Below are 19,016 nucleotides of genomic sequence, written 5' to 3'. Positions count from 1 at the left end.
TCTCACTATCGTCTTTAGTTATTATTTTTTTCTATTCGCGACAAAATGATCGCAAGCCTTGATGAGATTTTTAAGTCCTTCACATACGTGGAATCTTCAAAATCCAGTAACAGTTTTAGACACTAAAATAAAGATCAATATGTTCACGAGATTTAGTCGTTACCATGGTGATTGATGACTATGGTCAAACTCCCTTATGCTTGTTTGTTTCCTCACAACGAGTCTTCATTTTATCAGTTATCACCCATCGAAAATAATGGCATCACTTAGCCAAATGCTCGGCCCTCAGATCATATCTATTTTAATTTTAAGATTGATTGATGATGATAAATATCGATATACATGACAAAGATCAAGAGTCAGTCAATGAATAAAAATCCTATATATTCACTCTAGAATCCATGCAGAATAATTGGTGACCCGCATAAAAACTATATGAAGAATAAATAAATGCAGGATATTACAGTATAATAATCAAATCCCTATATTAAGGTTAAGAAATAAGTTAATGGCTAGATCTGTCAAATCTCCATATAAAGAGTCTTTGTACCTGACAAAAAAAAAAAAAATATATATATATATATATATAATTATATATAAAAGGTAAATAGAAAGAACTTTCATAGATCGAATCTTTGAGACGTTCCAAATTTTCATAATCTCCCACCGACGGTCCTCATACACTTCTTCTCTATCACATTTAGTAAATGTGCCGCAACCAATTACCAAATTTCTTATTTCTACAATTCCCTGGTATATATGACATGTTAACTCGCATTTGTGTGCCTAAGTCTTTTTTTTTTCTCTTCATGATTATCAAATGGGTGTTAGGTCCATAATAGCCACATTTCATCGACAAGATCCAAACTCGTTATTTTTTAGAAAAGCCCTAATTTATGAATTGAACTATACATTGACACTAGTAGAGCTTATCATAATCCGCGTGAGCTTTTCTTTCTTTGATTCGTTATGGTCAAAGACTAGCTAAGACATATGCTTTTCGTGTTGCTCCTAACTGATTCACTTTCAGCTTTGACATTTCGACTTGCGCTCATGCTTGATCCTTTTCGAATTATACAAATGAAGAAACTAGGTTTGATTTATTGGTTTCGTTTGGCATCACGATCTCATTGCTTGGTTTACTATATTTGAAAATCTAAATATGTGTTTATTTCAAATCCATTGGTTTTTGAGTTTCTTGCTTTTCCTTACGTATCAACTATTTCAGTGACCATATTTGGTCCGTATAGTATGTTGGGCCGTGGTAAACAAATACATGGGCTGATTAGAGAGATACCTTTGAGTCGTTTCTAAGTTTTCCTTCTACTAAAATTTAAATTGATTTATTGACATTGACAAAAAGAAAGTAATAAAACGTTTTTGAATTTTGTTATTATAATTTTCCCACAACCAGAATTCCGAAAACAAATCCGGTCAGGTTATCACCGGAAAGATTGTGTAGAAATGTCGATGGGAAGCGACTCGACGTGGGTGGGGAAGAAGCCGATCAGGCGCATCGGCGGATTATCAGATGCTCTCTCTATCGCCTCCGATCTCGGTTACGCTGCCGCTCCTCCTCCGTCTCAGGTAACTTACCAATCGCTTCTCTAAAGTTTAAATCTCACAAGTTTCGAAATTTTGTTTCACATTACTTTAATTAGCTGAGTATATATAGTCTATACGCTGGGTGTTTCTTTTAGATTGACTTGGAGAACAAATGGTATGAGATCTGTAATTTTGAGGTAGCGAATGTTTCTGAGGAGTTGGGGAATTTTTAGCTGCTTGTGAGTTACGCGAATCTCTAGACCCAAGTTTTTTTATTCTTGAGATTTAGGCTTAAATTGTTTGAAACTGATAATGTCCTGAATTAGAAAAGATTAATATGAATTTTATCTGTTCAATGCTTCAGTTAACAATGTGGTATAGCAGTAATCTATACTGAATCGAGCTTATGAGCTCACTCATACTTTCCAATGTAGGAAGAATTACAAAGCTTGGTGTCTTCAAATGGTGAAAGAGGTGATGATTTGATAAGGGTCTTGAGAGAGTTATCTGCTGTTCAAAGGAAAATTGCTGATTTGCAGGTCGAGCTCCAAGGGAGGAAGGTATATTTTTTAAGGGTTTGCTTCTCCTTCGAAGTGAAATAAGAAATGGATCATGGAATTTTAATTGCCTGAAAGCCGCATGATTACTTATCATTATATCTGTTTGCTCAACGCTTTGTATCTAAATTCCTTATTGGTGAATTTTTTTTAGGATGATAAAAATGTGGCACATTTGACTCATGTGAGTGAAATGCAAAAGAAAATCGAGACTCTTTCAAGGATTACTCAAATATTGAAAGAAGTTATACAAAACAAGGTACATAATACCTCTGTTTACCTCTAAAATTTTCTCCTTTTTTTTTTGTCTGGAAGAAGGCTTTGTGTCTTTCCCATTTGTAATTGCCTATCATTTATCTCTCTTTTCTGCATTTAAGTGATATCCCTTTGATTCAGTACCTAATCTATCGTTCTGAAAAATTGAGAAATTGGAGTTCTCTCTTAAGTTGTTTTTGCAATATTAACTCCAGAAGAAGTCCTAAGACGGGTTGGCTTTAACTTTTCATCCATTTGTGCCTCTAGTGTCTCTTACATCATTTGTCTGTTTATATGACAGGATCGGATCATCGCTCGACTCCAACAGCCTTATTCACTAGATTGTATTCCAGTTGAAGCAGAATATCAGGTGAGTCATGTCATTTAACAGTATTTGGTACTTTGAGAACCAAGTAACCGTTATTGCTTTAGTTATCCTACAGTTAACTCAAATCTGAAGTCATGATGATATCTGATAGCTTTGTTCTGCTTTGTTGTTTCAGAAACAATTTTCGGAATTGCTAATGAAGGCTGCCAGTGATTATGGTCCCTTAACAGCATCGGTGTCTGATTTTCAGTGGAGCCAAAACTTTAAAGAACCTCCTTCAGTCTGGGGGGTATGATTTTACTCTCTTTTACATGCACTTGGTTTTTTCCATTACATCTTTCAGATATAACTCCACATGTTTGGTTGCATATATCTTTTATACTCGTTAGTTAGAATCTAATACATTGTTCATATTTTAAGAAGAAAGCTCTGGAGTGAGTTACACTACGCCATGCTGCTATCGCGTAAACTTTTTAAAATTCATAGCATACATTGCAGAAGGATTTTTCTCTGAAACTTGGTAAAATAGATCAACTGTGTCATCAGGTTTAATCTCTTTCCATCAAGAGAGAAAGAGAGATTGCCAATTTATGGAATGTGTTGACGAAGAGTTGATTACATGTTATGATCTTGATCTCTTTACATATTATCCCCAGGAAATGCTGCGTCCAATACCGGTGGCACTAGCGTCATGCACGAGATTCTTTGAGGCAATGTCTGCGATGAGAGAATCATTTGCAACTCTTCAAGACCTTCGAGTTGGTAACTCTGCAGCTTCTTTACCAACAACACCAGGAGGTAACGAAATGTCACACAGAGACTCAGATTGTGTGACTCCACCTCAAGGGAGAACAGATTCAAGCTTCGACGACTTAGCTGTTCAGACCACAAGGAGACAAATACATGATCAAAACGAAGCAGAAGAAGAAGATGGTAATAACAATGAGAATGGTCAAGTTGATCGGCGACTATCTTGGCCTCCTTCGGTTAAGAAGAGTAGCGTTTAATCAGGTGGTGTTGCTTTTGCTTGAGGTTTTTAGTATCGATTGTTTTTTGTTCTATCAACATTAATATCCTTTATGGATTTGAGTCTATTCGAAAATCTATGTGTGAAACTTGAAATTGGATAAAAAAATGAATATGGTGTATATTTTGTTCAACCTTGATTTTCCGATTGTATGTACATAATGTTTTGAATTTTTACATTATGACAATTTCTTTTTGTTTTACATTTTCTTATGTGGAAAAGATTTTCAATGTTATTGAATATCTCGGTTTGGATATTATATATACGAATTTATTAATATGATTTAAGAATCAACTAGATTTCAACCAAAATAAAATTAAGAAAAAGAATCGACTAGAGAGTCTAGAGTCGATTCATGATATAAAAGGGGACTGATATGGTTATCATCAAATTATAAAAAACATTCAAACGTATTTTGTTTCATAGGTGTGGTAATCTATTTAGTGGACAACCCTAAATCTAATTAATGATTGGTCCATATATTACAGTAAAGCAAACTCATTAACTCGCAAGGTCTAAAACTCTAGTATTGTCAACTGTAGACCATGAATTTAAGTCAACTTTAATTGAGAACTGCACCTAATCATATTTAGCAGTCTGTACTAAGTAGTTACATAGCCCTGTCTGGTCTAAAAAGGCAAACTATTATCACTGTTATCAAAATCTTAGAACCAAATAGTAATCACCGGTTCACTCTAGCCTTGTTGAACTCTTTGTTTAATTTGAATAAAGTTCTGTTTTCGACCCCAAAAAAAACTTAGAACACATTTTAGAACCTGCAATCACCATAAATTAATTATGCATTGCTGTATAAAAATACACAATTAAAACTAATCTCCAATCTTGACTAGTATGATAAAATTACTTAGTTTCCAATTCATCCATTCAATGTTTATTTTTGTGAAATGCCACTTGAATTACTATATATATTCATTTTCTTATCAAACACACACTATTGTATTGCAAATATCACCAACATTAATTGATACATTATAGAGTCCACTCATATTACTACACTTTGGTATGTCTTTATGTACACAAAATAATTGATCTAAACGGAATATCTCATTTAGAAGAGTAAAATACATCACAGTTACAGGATTTGATCAAGTCGACCATGATTTAGGTCTGGTTTAACTAAGAGTTTTAAAACAAGATGGAAAATATAGGATCGTTAAACTAATATTCATTCAGAATTGTAGAATCGTCTTTATCAAAAATATGAATACCACACTTTTAAAAAATCGATTCGGAAACTAGTCTATTTAGAGGTAGATTAAGATTGGATCCGTCCAATTTTCAATCCATCACAACATTTCTTGATGTACTTACAAGGCAGCAAACTCAACTATTCGAAGTTATTTGAGCGAAAATTTAAATCAAACAAAGTAGTTGAATCTTGGTGATGGAACTCAAAATTAAAAAAAAGAGCAACCACATTTTTGTTGTTTTATACTATAATGCATGTAACGTGAATCTTCAATAAATAATGCATTGTAGGGTTTATAGATTATTGAGAAACGTCACTTGCATTGGTTTCTCAATTATTATGTAGCTTCCAGTAGATAAAATTATAAAGCGGCGTTACGGACCCACCACGAGAGGTCTCTAATCTCTAATATTTTCGTGGATTTTGTTCCATACAGAATCATCGATCACATACGTCCAAATTCTTGTTTTGGTTTGGCCCCACTCTTTATCTTCACGCGCCAGAAAGCGCGTTGCCTTTAAAATAACAAAACTCAAAACAGATTCTTGTCTTTATTTTTATTTTATTTCTTCTATTAGAAATTGTTTCATGAACCCAAAAACTGCAAAGTTTGAATAAAAGGAAAATGGTTTGCGCACAATAATCTTACTGTGTTTTAAAACCAACCTATCCTTAAGTGCCCAAAAACCATATACAAGTGTGGATATGAAGTTCCCTAAGCTAAACTATTCACTGTCTTTTACCCTCAAAAACTATTCACTATGTTGTTTGATTCGGTAACCCATTTTTAGGTTTGATCTAATGGTGGAATTGCTTTGAATTAACTAAATTTTTTAGTGCATTCATACTCGTTACATGGCAGCCCAATTTATCCCATTAAAAGCTAAAATTTTATTTAAATATTCAATAATTTGTTTTTTTTTTATATGTTAGTTCACCGGCTCGTTTAATACCTCAAAAGCATATGCCCTTGCTAGGTTCCGTCTCTGTTTAGATTCATTCTCCCAAAAAAGAATTTTTATTTTCTCTCTCGCATTTACTATTCTTCCCAATAAAAAATTAGAGAATTTATTTTCTCAAACTTCAAGACTACTGTATATATAAATATCCAGATGCGTGCAACTCAATTAAACGAATAAATATCTGCAGGTAATTTATGTATCCACCCACCCACAGGGATGAATATTCGTGTATGTCACAACTTAAATGACTATGATACGCTCTTCAAGAAACCAAAGCCCCTAAACATATGTCATTTCATTGTTGTCTCCTTTCCCATGCGTCAATTTCCACTCTCCACACCTATTTTCCATGTCTTAAATGTTGTTTTCCGTAATTAAGCTGTCTTAAATTCCCTAATTTATTGTTTCATCACTTTCAACTATTTTCCAATATTATTAACACTGTCATTAAAAAATGAAAAATCTAAGATTTAAGACCGATAGTTATTGACTCTTTGACTTTTAATTCTTAGTATAGTTAATAAATAAAGATGCATTCTTTTTATGCTGATTTTCTGTGAGAAATTAAATCTTGATGGACGTTTTATGTAATTTATAGAAAATAAAAACCTACACGCGCCTTCCATCGAAGGACCTTATCCCACGCGTTCATATATCTCAATAAGCTCTGTCTCGTCTCGTCTCTCTCTCTCTCTCTTCAACGTGCTCCGGTGATAATTAAAACCGACGACCGTGGCGCCATAACACACAACCCCGTTTCTCCGTTTTCCTCGGCGATCAAATTTACCAAATTGTTATTTCACCTTTCTCTTTTCTCTGAGACGTCCTCGGAGAGATATTCTTCTCTCGTCCACCTCCTCCTCTTCCATTCCAAGTAAACCCAAATTCTCTGAAATTTTGAAATTCATGATTTGTTGAGACTCTACGCCTCTGTTTTTTTCGTTTTTTTTTTCGCGATTGTTGCTACATTATTGGTGGTTTAGATTTTCTCTGATCCGTTCTCGCTGCGAGCTCCAATTTCTCCGGTTGTTCGCCGGCGGACGGTATTGATTCGATATGAGCTCTAGCGTCTGAGTTTCCTTAATTCCTGAAATTTAGTTTCTCCTTTTCCGCTAAGTATTCACGATTTTTACAAATCTCCGAAAATTTATGTCATCTTCTCACCACCCACCATTTATAATGACGAATAATTGCTTGTCCTCTTTTCTCTTGATTTTCGACGGTAGGGTAGTTTCTTTTTGATTTCTTTGGTGAATTCGGGTTTTGGAGTATTATAATGACGAATTATCTCGAACTCCTTTGTTCGTTTCTTTTTTCAGTGATTTTGAGGTCAATTTGAAATTAGATTGCAATCTTCGGATTTAGATGGGGAATGGCGAGGAAACAAAATGTGTTTTCCCCTTGACGAGTCTCCAGATCGGGTAAAATTCTTTCGCTCTCTGATCACGATTCAGTTTATTTTTTTGTATTTCTTTATTTTTATGATTCAGTTTGTACATCTGAAGATCAATGGTTCTGCAGTTTATGTCTATGAATATGGAATTATGTGAACTTTTCAGAAAGCACTTATACTTTCCTCTTCTGTGATTGCTTTTTCATTATAATACAAGTCTTGTCTCAGCCATTGTTGGACCTTTAAAGGAAATACGTTGTTCTTCCAGACAAAATAAGATTGTTTTTGTTTTTGACATTTTATATCAAAGTTCTGCATTTTAAACAATCACAAATTTTTTTTTTCTCATTTATATTATATCTTATCGATTCGAATGCCTGGGCTTCCTTTTCTGAATCTGAAGTAGTATCAGTTCTTGGTGCGAATGAATGTCTTAAACATCTCCTTATGAAGCTAATTAGAGTTGAAGCATTTTGTTCTAGCAATTCTCTTGTATAGTCTCATAATATTATGTTTTCTGTGGCATGCAATAGGGTTAGGTATGTGATTGTTTTGAATCTCAATGTGTTGGCTTCTTTTCTCACCAACGCTCTTTTTGCTGACTATAGTTGCGTGTTTGTTTCAAAGGCTAATCTACATTGTCACATTTTATTTGCTTGGTGTTCTCTGCTTATCTGGTTAAGCTTTTTCTCTCTTTATTTTGTTTCAGTGACTTGCAATCATATCTCTCTGATCTCAGTATTTTTCTGGGCAATAAAAGTAAAAAGATCTACATATTGGTGGACAACCGGCCATGGTTGAATCCTGGTACCCGATCAGCTCATTTCTGGCAACTAATGGTTACAAAGGTTGTAAAAGACGTTTCAAGTAAATTTCTCGTTGTCGGTCAGGTGAAAAACTATGATGAAGTGACCCTATATCTTTGTTTGCAGTCCAGACTCTCCCCTTTTGCAAACACAAAAGGTCGAGAGGAGAAGAAAAAGCAGAAGCAGGAGGAGGAGACGAAGCCTAAAGAGGCGTGTTCCCAGTCCAACAATAAAAAATTGAAGAAGCTTAAGAAATGGTTCTCACTGATCGATGCGACGACGCTTTCGAAAAAGAAATTACCTGCAAAGAAACTGCAAAGCTCTTTGTTTCTAAACAAGCAGTTGCACAAGACCTTGTACGGTTTCATCGTGTTTGAAGTTGAATGGGCCAATGTAAGGGGTATCAATTACTTGAATGAGCTACAGGTACTCCTTGCAACTTTTCATTGTATGGGTCTGAAAGTGTAGGTATTTATCGTTTCTTACTTGATCTATTTCTTTATGTAGACAGACACATCTCTTGCTATAGAAGCTAAGTTGATGCGAAGGTGGGAATTTGAGAGTATCGATCAAGCTGTAACAAGTATGTCTCAGTGGTTCTCTGGATCAAAAGCTGAATGGTCTAGCTTAAGGGAATATCTTGATACAACTAAAGGTATCATCAGTTTCATAAAGGACTTCTTTTACTCTGATTTAGGTTTGAAACTATTTTCCTCTGCAAAATTTGTTTTTGTTGGTGATGCATCTTGCATGCTTCAACTTTGCACTGTTCCCTATCTCAAAAGCTTTCATTACTGTAACTCTTTCAGGAGAGGTTTTTCATGACGCTGAAGCGGATTTCTCAAAAACTTCTCCCGTTGATGATGATGACAACAACCTCGGCAGTGACAATGTGTATGCTGAAAGTGACTCTCCTTGCTGCTCCAGAAGTGTCTTCAGCGTTGACCATTCAACTGCAGATTATGATGAAAATGAGCCTCACACACCGCCTCTGACTGGACCATACAAGAGAAGAAGAGTAACTAAGGCAATCAGCACCGGAGTTGAAGTTGACTATATGGAGGAAACACCTAAGAGAAAAGATTCGTTCGACCACTGGGAAAGCCATGTACCTGATGGTGAGAACGTCATTGAAGCAACACAGTATAAAGATGTCCTAGTTCTTGTTAGGTTTGGTGACCGTGATCTCCCCTTTAAATTGCGTGAGGTTATAATGGCTGACATACGCTTGCTTACTTTACTTGAAGCTGGTCTCCCTTCATGGGTCTTGTTTCTGCAGTCTTATCCCGGGTTTTGCCATCTTTATCGACCCTGGATGTGCCTTTTCGCCAGAGCCCTATATGTGATAATATCAATCATCACTGTTGTGATCGGATTTTATGACCTGTACAAAAATGTCCCCGTTCTGAAGTCCACTGCAGCTCGGCTATGCGGGCCTCTCTTTGATTGGGTTGAAACATGGGACATGGTATCGCGTATCAAGTACTTGGGAACGATGTTGTTTCTTCACAATTTTCAGAAAGCTGTCAAGTGGACTCTGACTATGGCACGTGCTATGCAGTCGTTTGTTTCTATACTCGTAATGCCTTTGGTGAATCCTCTCTTAGAGGTTCTTGGTTTGCTCCTACCATTATGGAATTCGTTGGCAGAAACAGTGGCGAGCTTGGTTTCAGTGGTTTGGATAGTAATCGAGTCTGGTTGCAATCTTGTTGGAGATGTGGTAGACTTGGTGCTTTTGCCCATTTGGGTTATCTTCTCAGTAGTTTGGAACGTCAGTAAGTAGAACAAGCATCACTTTTCTTACTATTCATTCATATCTTTAAGCATATAATGAAAAATTCTGATCCTTTCTTATTTTCAATGCTGCAGCAAATACGGTTTTGCTGCCTCTGTTCTGGATCATATGGGAAGTGTTATATGCACCGATCAGAGTGGTTGTTGCATTGGCCAACTTTTTAGCCATTTCATTCTCATACATATTCGATGTTGTGGGGGATTTATGGCGGTATATGAGCAGCATACTTCAACTTGCATCAGATTCCCAAGCAGCTGTGAAGACTTATGAAGTCTCCATGTGGCGTACACTTTGGAATGACCTCTTTTCTCATGTCAGTAAATAGTTTCAAATACAATAGTAAAAAGAATATGAATCCTTTGCAACTTCAATCATTATGTGTTTGTCTTGCTTCAGGTTTTTCGTGCTGTCAGGAGTATATTGAACGGGTTTGTAGCCTTCTTTGCTGCCTGTAACAGACATCGGCTTAGGTAAAGTATTTTCTTACGCACATTATATACACTTTACTAATGTGACGAGCTTCTGACATTTTTGTTTGTGTGCTTATTATGGTTTTGACTGTTTTGCAGTATATATAATCACATACAAGACTTTACCAAGAGACTACATGGACGAACCTCGAGAGCAGACTCGACAGACCTAAAACAACATGGCAGGTCTGCTAAGAACCATCAACGTACAGTGAGTTTTCGATCAATGCCATAAAAAAAAATGCCTCTTATCGGAAATTCTGTTTGGCTTATCTGCGTTTCTCACACCGGTTTTTGATTTTCTTCGCAGGGAGAAGAGACGAGAAGGAAATTGCACCTTGCATAGAAATAATATTCTTTTGATTCTTTTTTTTTTTTTTTGCTTAACGGAAATGATAGGTTATTAGGGTATAGATAGGTTGTACTCTTGACTCTCATGTAATGTCGCCAAAAGACGTGTGTCCCAAAATCAGCCAAATGATGATGTATATATACTTATATAGGAAAGAAAGGAGACACTCACTGTTCTTAAAAAATAGGTCTCAAATCTTCGTTGGAAGTAGCAAATAACTTAGCGTAAAAAAAGATTGGATTGATAGAAATGGAAGTATGTAGAAACTGAATACACATTTGTTTTCTTCTCTCAGGTCTCTCTTTTCTCTAGTGAAAGCTCAACTAACCTCCGTGACTTGTGCTCCAAGTCATATGATCTCTGCCACAACTTGCTTTTGACTCATACTCTTCCACGTTTTTCTCCTTATTTTCACTTCATTTAAGTAGCTCTTTGTTTGACCAGCTCTCCACTTTTTCAAGTCCTGCAACAAGCTCTCCACTATTGCTCATATTAATTCACACCCTTAGTGGATAAGATGACTCGAGGTTGATAGTCTCTCTAAATACCAAAAAACACCCTTATCATCTACGGAGTATATTTTAACCAATTCGAGTTAATTTCTTGTGACACATTTTGTAACCTAATGCAACCTTTCTATGTATTCAGTCGAGAAATATGTACACCGTACAGTTACGAGATACTAGGATCAGAGTCAGATACAAAGATTTACAGAAATATTATCTAAACAATAAAGATTGCAGAATCTGCCTATATATTCCAACAATTTTAACATACTTCCTTTTTTTTTTTTTACATTTACATTTACCCTAAACGCTTCTCTCCCCCACCGTCTGTTACCGTTAATCGCTCTCTTACCGTCGTCTGCCGTCTTTACGTCGTTACTTCGCCGGCGAACCTATGCCTCCCATTGTCTCCCGCCGCGACCGGACACCCCGAGGCCTAGTCCCTATAAACCCTAATCACAACTTCGCCTTAGACATAGCTTCCAACGCCATGCTCGAGCTCGGTTCCAGCCACCCCTTCACCACCGTCCATCGTCCCCGTTTCTGCTCTTTCGTCCCCGACGCTCAAATGCTATTCAACGTCCTCGGAATCTGCGATCAGCTCATGAGCACAACTCCACAGTTTCTCCGATCTTCTCCTTCCTGGCTCCCAATCGTCTCCCACCTCTACATCTCTCTCCTCTGGAACTTCACAATCCTCCGCAATTTCGTAGATTCCAAACTAAAAATCGAAACTTCCGTTCAATACGTTCAGATCTTAAAAGACCTCGAATTCGTCAATCGATGTGTAATCCCTGGACCTTTAGTCCCTTTCTTCCAATCACTAGCTTCCTTTAATGGCCGTCTCCACGACATATCTCCGATCATACCTGACTTCAACGATCTCTGGAACGCTTCCGGGTTTCACCCAAACTCCGATTACGCAAGACAGATCCCTATACCTGTCATCATCCTCGACCAGCTTTACCACTTCGCCACTTACAACAACGAAGAAGAAGACGACGAAGATTGCTTTAACTTTCTATGGTACAGTAACATCTTCTCTCAGAGCATCGGCGTTCACAACAAGCTTAACCGCATCGGTCCACAGCTCTGCGGTTCGTTATTCGCACCGCGTCAGCAATCCGCCGCCGCTCGAGCTTTCTGGAGCTCCGCCTTCGAATCCGGACTCGGATTCACACGTGTCGACGCAAAGGAAGCTCCTTTCACGTCGATCGATAACCTCCTCGGATTCAAAAGGGATTGGAGAAGAAGCCGAAAAGTACGCTCTTGTGGCTCACACTAACCTTCGTTGGCCTTTGGAGAACGTTGAGGACAACGAGTGGACTCGGATTAACTCGGATGTGACTCATCAAGGAGATGTTTGGTCGTTGGATTGCCATCGTTTCTCAAACCCAGTCAGCCTTTCTTCTTATCAATTCATTCGAGTCTTGGGTTCACGCTTTCATTTACACTCTCTTCATCTTGATGATTAAAGCTCGTTCTTTTTTTAAAAAAAATTATTCTCTGTTGCTGGCTTGGACTTTCTTTAATTAGATTCTAGTGAACATTTCTATTTATAATTATTTATCTAGGTACATGATTAAACTGACTCGAGAACATTAAACTGACTCGAGAACGTTTACATTACTAGCCATTACAAAAAAGAATCAAAAGAAAAGGAATCTATTCTTTCTTCTTCTTCCAATTATTATTGTTATCTTTAGATTCAGGAGTAAAAGAGGGAAAAAAAACAAGAAGAATGATGATTACTGGTAACTCATGATTGCTTTTCTTCCTTTTGTTATTTAACTAAGAAGAAAAATAAAGAGGCTCTCAAGGGAGTACTGATCGATTGATCAATCAAAACCCAAGGGACGTTGTGTTTTGTTGTTGTTGTTTGCTACTTAATTCTTTCTATCTACTGGAGCAAGAGAAAGACATTGGAATATGCTTGAAGCTCGAGACATCGAATAACTCCATGAACCTTTGATCTGAGACTCTAGCTTTAGCCGCTGCAAATCGCTGGTACTCGTCAAATATCGATGTCAAGCACCATTTCTGGAGTTTCCTCATGCACCCAACAAGACACCCTGTCCTGTGCTGCATTGATCATAAGATTCATAACCGTTGTTTTCAGTCACAAGATATGGAAACTAGCTCGTCTCTTAAGAAGATTTAGCGTATTCGAAATTTTACATACCTTTCCTCGGTTGCAATGAATCAAAAGTGGATGGTTCTTCTCGTCTGGAAATTACAAAGAAGACAATAAGACCACATATTAGAAGACATTTATAAACAAGAAAATATGGGTTTTACTTAATTTTCTCCTATATATGATTTATACCGAGAAGGACTTTGAGTGCTTCACGGATTTTATGATCTGGAATATTAACAAATGGCTCCTGCAAAAATGAGGAAATTAGATTTCACTTATCAGTTCCTTGGTAAGTCTTTAGTCCAGTGCGAATATGATTATACACACACAAGCCAGAAAAGAAAAGATATCAAAATCATAATGATACATGTCAAGTGTAAGCTATATTCATTCTTGGAGACCAAAATTGATCACAAACTTGGGTTTGGTTTGGCTATTGCCTATAGTACTGTAGAAGAGCTGGGGAGTATATTCTATCTTCATATCTTATTGCCTATATTTTTTGTTTTTGTTTTTGTTTATTTTGTGTCAAAAGCAGCCAATTATGAAAACCAAAATGATTTCCTATGAAGACCAGAGAGTTGTCACACCCAACATAAGGAATCTTAGCCATACTAGAGAGACACAACAAACAAAAAATGTGACCGTAGAATATCCAATAATCTTTCTAATCAAGTCACTCTAAGAAGAAAAGAACATCCACTTTACCCAATCTTTAGTCTCAAAAGCAAAATTGACAAACTATCATATAAACAGATTTGACGACAAAAAGGTGAGTTTGTTTGTGGAAGAGAGAACCATCACTACCGCAAAAGCATATTGACAAGTATAATTACTTTCATTTTAATTAAGGATTCTAGATCAAATCAAACTAGCCGCCCCATCACAAGTTTAATATTCAACAAAGTAACATGTTTGGTGGTTTCTTATGGCTAGAAATCTAAGAAAGTTATGATTAGACATTTTGTGATTAATGTAACTAGTTAACGACTCCAAGATCGAGCTTTTTTGTTTCATTCCCTCTCTTACCAACATTTCCTTGAAACGAAAAGTCATTTTACCCAAACATGAGCCACTAAAACATAGAGACAAGCAACATCAGGTACATATAGGTAGGTATAAAACAACAGAAACTGACATAGAACTTAACCATCTATCACTTTCACATTTCCAACTTTGTTTAGATACATACCTACCACCAGCTTCATAAGTGGATGGATAACTTTACCACTACAACATTTTCTACAAGTCACTTTCTCCAAGTTTTCATCATCAAAACCAAAAAGTTAAGGTATATTGTCTACTTCAACTACAACTTGTGCTGCCTCAAGAGACACTAATTTTTTTTTTTTTTGGGTCAAGATTACATAAGATACCATTGATGATGCATCAAAGTGCACGCGCAACTAACATGAACCAAGAAAACAGAATCAATAGAAACACAAAGGAAAGTAAAACTTTCGAGTAGTGGATCTCTGACAATACTTGTATTATGCAGCTCAGCATTTCTTTGACGCAGCCCATTATCTAATTTTTATATATGTATACAGTGAAAGTACCAAGTGGTATTGGTTGATGAAGGGCAAGAAAACAAACAGTGGGACCATTAAGTAAATGGTAACGGAAAGAGCCAAGAAATTAAGCATCCTTCAACCCAAAAAAAAAAAAAGCATTAAAGAATGGTGTACGCTTTTCTTGGGAGGTCTTATAAAAAAAATGGATTTAGAATAATCTCTTAAAAGGTCCAAGTCCAAGACAAAAATCCACACATGAAATGCCATCTTTCTAGTCTAAATCATAACATGCCTAAGCAACTTACCACTTTCTAAGTAATTATGAAACTAGTGAGACATGGCTTAAAGGAACAAAGAAGCACTTCAAGTTGTGATTAAATAGTATTCAGATTGATTAATACCAAAGTTTTCGGATTTGCATTTGTATAGGAACCCTCTTTTTGATGCTTAGAACTCCAAAGATGCAACCAAACCTCATTCTCTAATCCTGGGAGACACTGCACATTTAAGATATGATAATTCAATTCTGAGGAATTCCCTCTATGACAAAGTTATGGGAATTCTAGCCACAAGATAAGAATTACAAAACAAGGCAGTGATCAAACAAATTAGAAATGGACATTTATGAACAGAGTAGCAGAATTTAAGTGCAAGAAATGAAACAGACCTTGTAGCCTTTAATGCCAAACTGGAAAAGCGTAATTCCATTGGATTTGAGGAACTGCATGTTGTTCTCAGGATACGGCTCTGGACACAAAGATCTTCACGCATTTCCCATACCAAAACAGAAAAAAAAAAACGACCTAAAAGAATCAGCAATTCTGATATGGAAGATAAACTCATCAATTGATGGAAATGCAAATAAGCTCACATGATTGAGCGGAGACCAAGAGTCTTGAGGAAAGAGAAGTTAGCCGAGTCCGGGAATCCAGACCGGAAAATACCATTATCGACCATCGAGAAGTTCAACGGTGGAATCAGGTTAAGCTCGTCGCCGCCGGAAACTTCTAGCAATGGTTTAGCAGAAGCAGCAGAATCTCCAGGTGGCGGCGGCGGAGATACGTTGCTCCGGTCAACCGTAGTAGCTACTTCGATCGTCCTGAAGATTTGGCCTTTATCTTCTTCCTCCTCCTCCATAGTCGTAAACTTGTTCATCGTCTTCTCAATCAGTTTCATGATCTTCAGAAACGAGACCGAATCGGGAGATTTCTTTCGAGTGTTGGATTTAAAAGGTTTAACCTTTCTTGGTTGGTTATGCAGAGGAGGAAGTAATGGAGATGGTCGTTAAGAAGCGACGACCTTGTTGCTTTATATAGACACGCCATTGTAGAGAGAGAGAGAGAAAGAAACTTATGCTGTCGCTGTTGGGACTTTTAGAGAGATAAGAAAAAAGTAAAATTAATTTGGAGGAGATGAATGAGACTTGCGTTTTTCAATCAATTATTTATTTTTTAGTTTATAATAATGCATAGTGTAACTTCGGGTTGTCGGAATTGAAAATACAACAAAGAATACTTACTTCTTCAGGCAAAGTTCTACAATTTTATTTTCAAAACGAATTATGACAAAGACTCCAACCATTAAATAAGTTAGTTAATCTATTGTATGTGTTTTTATAAAATAAATAACATGGATCACCGTATTAACAACTATCATACTATTATTTATCAACTAAAATACTAGTATATATATCATTTAAAAAATATATTTTACCTAATATCGATCACATTATGTATTACCGAAAAAACATTATACTTGTGGTTTCGACTCCCTGTTTAGTTTCTAGCCAAAAAAAAATCAAATAATCACAAATTTATTGAAATTGGAAAACTCTATGATGGTTGAGATACAAAAGAAGAGAGATCTATACATAAAGCTAACTGAGTAAACTACAAATCTTTTCCCCCCCCCCCCCCCCAAAACGATGAAATTGGTAACAATAACATATATTGTGGGTCACTATAATACTATTTTCCTAATCAAATGTAATAAATAGGGATGTTGTATTGGTAGATGAATAGTTGGGGACGTATCCAGATCAGTTATATTAGGATCGAGATCATGTCAGTGTTTTTATAAATTTTAAGTTCAAATTAAGGCTTATTCCCATCCGAATATTAAAAAAAATCTGCTATAAGATCGTGCGGTTTATATAGTGTTCTAGAAAACATTGTTTGGAGCCTAAAACAGATAATCGAAATCTAGGTGAATTTAGACGGTTAATATATTTATAAACTAAAATATATTCCCTTTGTTCAGAATTATTTGATGTTTAAGGTTTTTGCACATAGATTAAGGATGCATTTAATTTTTCTTATTTTACATTAAAAATATTATTTATAATTCACTTAAATATCATTCAGCCAATAAGAAGACAATCTGCAGAATATAAAAAGTCAAAAACAATACAAATCATTAAATTTTACATTGAAAAATAAAAACATCAAATAATTCTGAACAAAAAAAATTCTAAAACATCAAATAATTCTGAACAGAGGAGGTATATTATAAAGAAATGACATGATCTTTAAACAAATATAATTGAAGTCTATCACATTTCAAATGCTTATCTCTGTAAATTCCTTTAAAACCTTGTAAATGCTTCTATACATATGACTCTTTTTTAGTGGCTAACTTGTTTGATTTAATTATAGTGTATTACTGTATTACATATGGCGTTATTTCCTTTTTTTGTCTAGTTCAATAAAAACTTTATAGGTAATTTACCGCATCGATAATTACTAATTAGTGTACCACTTATCTTGTTACCAATTATACAAAGCTACTGAAAGAAGCATCAGTGTTATTTTTGTACTACTACTACTTACCTTTTATCACACTCTTATACGTTTGGATCACTTACTGGTAAAAAACTCTTCTCGGTTCTCGCTTTATGTCACTGGAAATATATTAATGGTAGAAGGTAAGTAAAGATACATCAGCTTATAATTTTGTTAATTTTTAAATATATAATTCTATTTAGCGCCAACTGTCTATGTATAAAAATATGTTATCAAATGTATAGCTGTCTTTCTGTCTATTTTGTATGTTAGTTTGATGATTCTTTTATATAGCATAACTATTATTATACATTCATTTTCTAATGTTAGGGTTCCTGCACTTCCACATTTCCATCGTTTAGTTTTATTGTTTTATAATTTTTCATCATTTATTGTTTCTTTGATAATTATATTTGTGAATATAAACGAAATTGTAGTAGAGCCCAAAAAATGTAGTACATAAAGATTTGTATGGTTCATTTAGTTCTGCATAGATGTTAGCTAGTGTCACTATTTTTAATAGTCCATATAAACTGTCAAGCAACAAGACATACAATATATAGCAATATATATATATATATATATATATATATATATAAAAGATGGTTTGGACTCTCTTTTTTTTCGGATCCAATGCTATGGACTCTCGTGAGCTCGAATCAATGTATATGCTGAAAAGTGCTAAACTAATTTAGTGAAAATTTTCTTTTGTCTACATAACTTACATTATGGCAGTTACGAAATTTCTAAGTTATAACACCATATGTAAAGGTCGAAAACCATATATTGTTCGCAACTTTGAAACCTTGCTGCAACATTTTATGTAAACCAAAAGTTTGAACTCCGAAGCTAAAACCATCTCTTATGTTTAGTTCAATCACTGATCGAATGTGTTTCCACTTTCCACTATAATATTTAGATGGTCGAGTATGAAGCTATGATTATTCTTGTCATTTTAAGTCATTGTGTCATCCACGTCACGTTATTGTCTTCTACAATCTTCACACACAACATAAATGGAACAAAAACAAAAATTATAAAGTGTATTAAGAGATATAATTAATAACTAGAGAATCTTTTGTTGTTTACCGTTTGAATTTGATCGTAGTAAGCTAATAAAAATACGATTAAAAAAAAAATAATTTTACCAGTGTTATCATGTTGATGAAGATAGAAATCTTGTTTTTTCTGCACATTTAGATTAATCAACATTGGTAATCTTACCACATTGGTAATCTTACTACTTTAATTCTTTGATGATTAGAGTTTCTCCGATTTTCCATTTACAGTATTTAGAAGATCCAATTACGGACAGATAATACTGTAAATGGAAAATCGGAGAAACTAAATATCCCATTATACCACCTGCCAACTATACA

The 19,016-nt window shown here is 35.4% G+C and overlaps 4 protein-coding genes across 5 annotated transcripts; 3 read left to right on the top strand and 1 right to left on the bottom strand.

The window, feature by feature from the left end:
• Positions 1–1,424: 1,424 nt before the first annotated feature.
• On the top strand, positions 1,425–3,781 carry LOC18027603 (AUGMIN subunit 2). Its single transcript, XM_024148103.1, has 6 exons — positions 1,425–1,587; positions 1,980–2,105; positions 2,257–2,361; positions 2,659–2,727; positions 2,861–2,974; positions 3,342–3,781. Exons 1-6 carry the CDS (start codon positions 1,465–1,467, stop codon positions 3,690–3,692), a joined length of 888 nt encoding a protein of 295 aa, XP_024003871.1. The 5' UTR covers positions 1,425–1,464; the 3' UTR covers positions 3,693–3,781.
• A 2,787-nt stretch (positions 3,782–6,568) lies between these two features.
• Positions 6,569–10,884, top strand: LOC18027602. 2 transcript variants are annotated; one of them, XM_006410372.2, is made up of 10 exons: positions 6,569–6,758; positions 7,204–7,305; positions 7,987–8,125; positions 8,210–8,509; positions 8,591–8,738; positions 8,893–9,858; positions 9,953–10,191; positions 10,275–10,348; positions 10,448–10,559; positions 10,659–10,884. In XM_006410372.2, exons 2-10 carry the CDS (start codon positions 7,250–7,252, stop codon positions 10,692–10,694), a joined length of 2,070 nt encoding a protein of 689 aa, XP_006410435.1. In that variant the 5' UTR covers positions 6,569–6,758; positions 7,204–7,249; the 3' UTR covers positions 10,695–10,884. The 2 variants fall into 2 exon arrangements, with proteins under 2 accessions (XP_006410435.1, XP_024004232.1); XM_024148464.1 differs by having other exon boundaries at positions 6,597–6,758; positions 8,017–8,125; positions 10,659–10,694.
• A 716-nt stretch (positions 10,885–11,600) lies between these two features.
• Positions 11,601–12,491, top strand: LOC112081584. Its single transcript, XM_024148352.1, has one exon. It carries the CDS (start codon positions 11,601–11,603, stop codon positions 12,489–12,491), a length of 891 nt encoding a protein of 296 aa, XP_024004120.1.
• A 530-nt stretch (positions 12,492–13,021) lies between these two features.
• LOC18027601 (tyrosine-protein phosphatase DSP2) lies at positions 13,022–16,105 on the bottom strand. The gene is made up of 6 exons (XM_006410371.2): positions 15,729–16,105; positions 15,525–15,618; positions 15,259–15,354; positions 13,533–13,590; positions 13,389–13,432; positions 13,022–13,288 (listed from the first exon to the last, which is right to left on the bottom strand). The coding sequence occupies exons 1-6, from the start codon at positions 16,031–16,033 to the stop codon at positions 13,103–13,105; spliced, it is 783 nt and encodes a 260-aa protein (XP_006410434.1). The 5' UTR covers positions 16,034–16,105; the 3' UTR covers positions 13,022–13,102.
• Between the last annotated feature and the right edge of the window lie 2,911 nt (positions 16,106–19,016).

The sequence above is a fragment of the Eutrema salsugineum genome, unplaced genomic scaffold, assembly GCF_000478725.1.
Source record: "Eutrema salsugineum unplaced genomic scaffold, Eutsalg1_0 scaffold_10, whole genome shotgun sequence".
NCBI classification, from domain to species: Eukaryota; Viridiplantae; Streptophyta; class Magnoliopsida; order Brassicales; family Brassicaceae; genus Eutrema; species Eutrema salsugineum.
The sequence above is the reverse complement of the archived record's forward strand: the minus strand, read 5'-3'. Positions and strand labels throughout refer to the sequence as shown.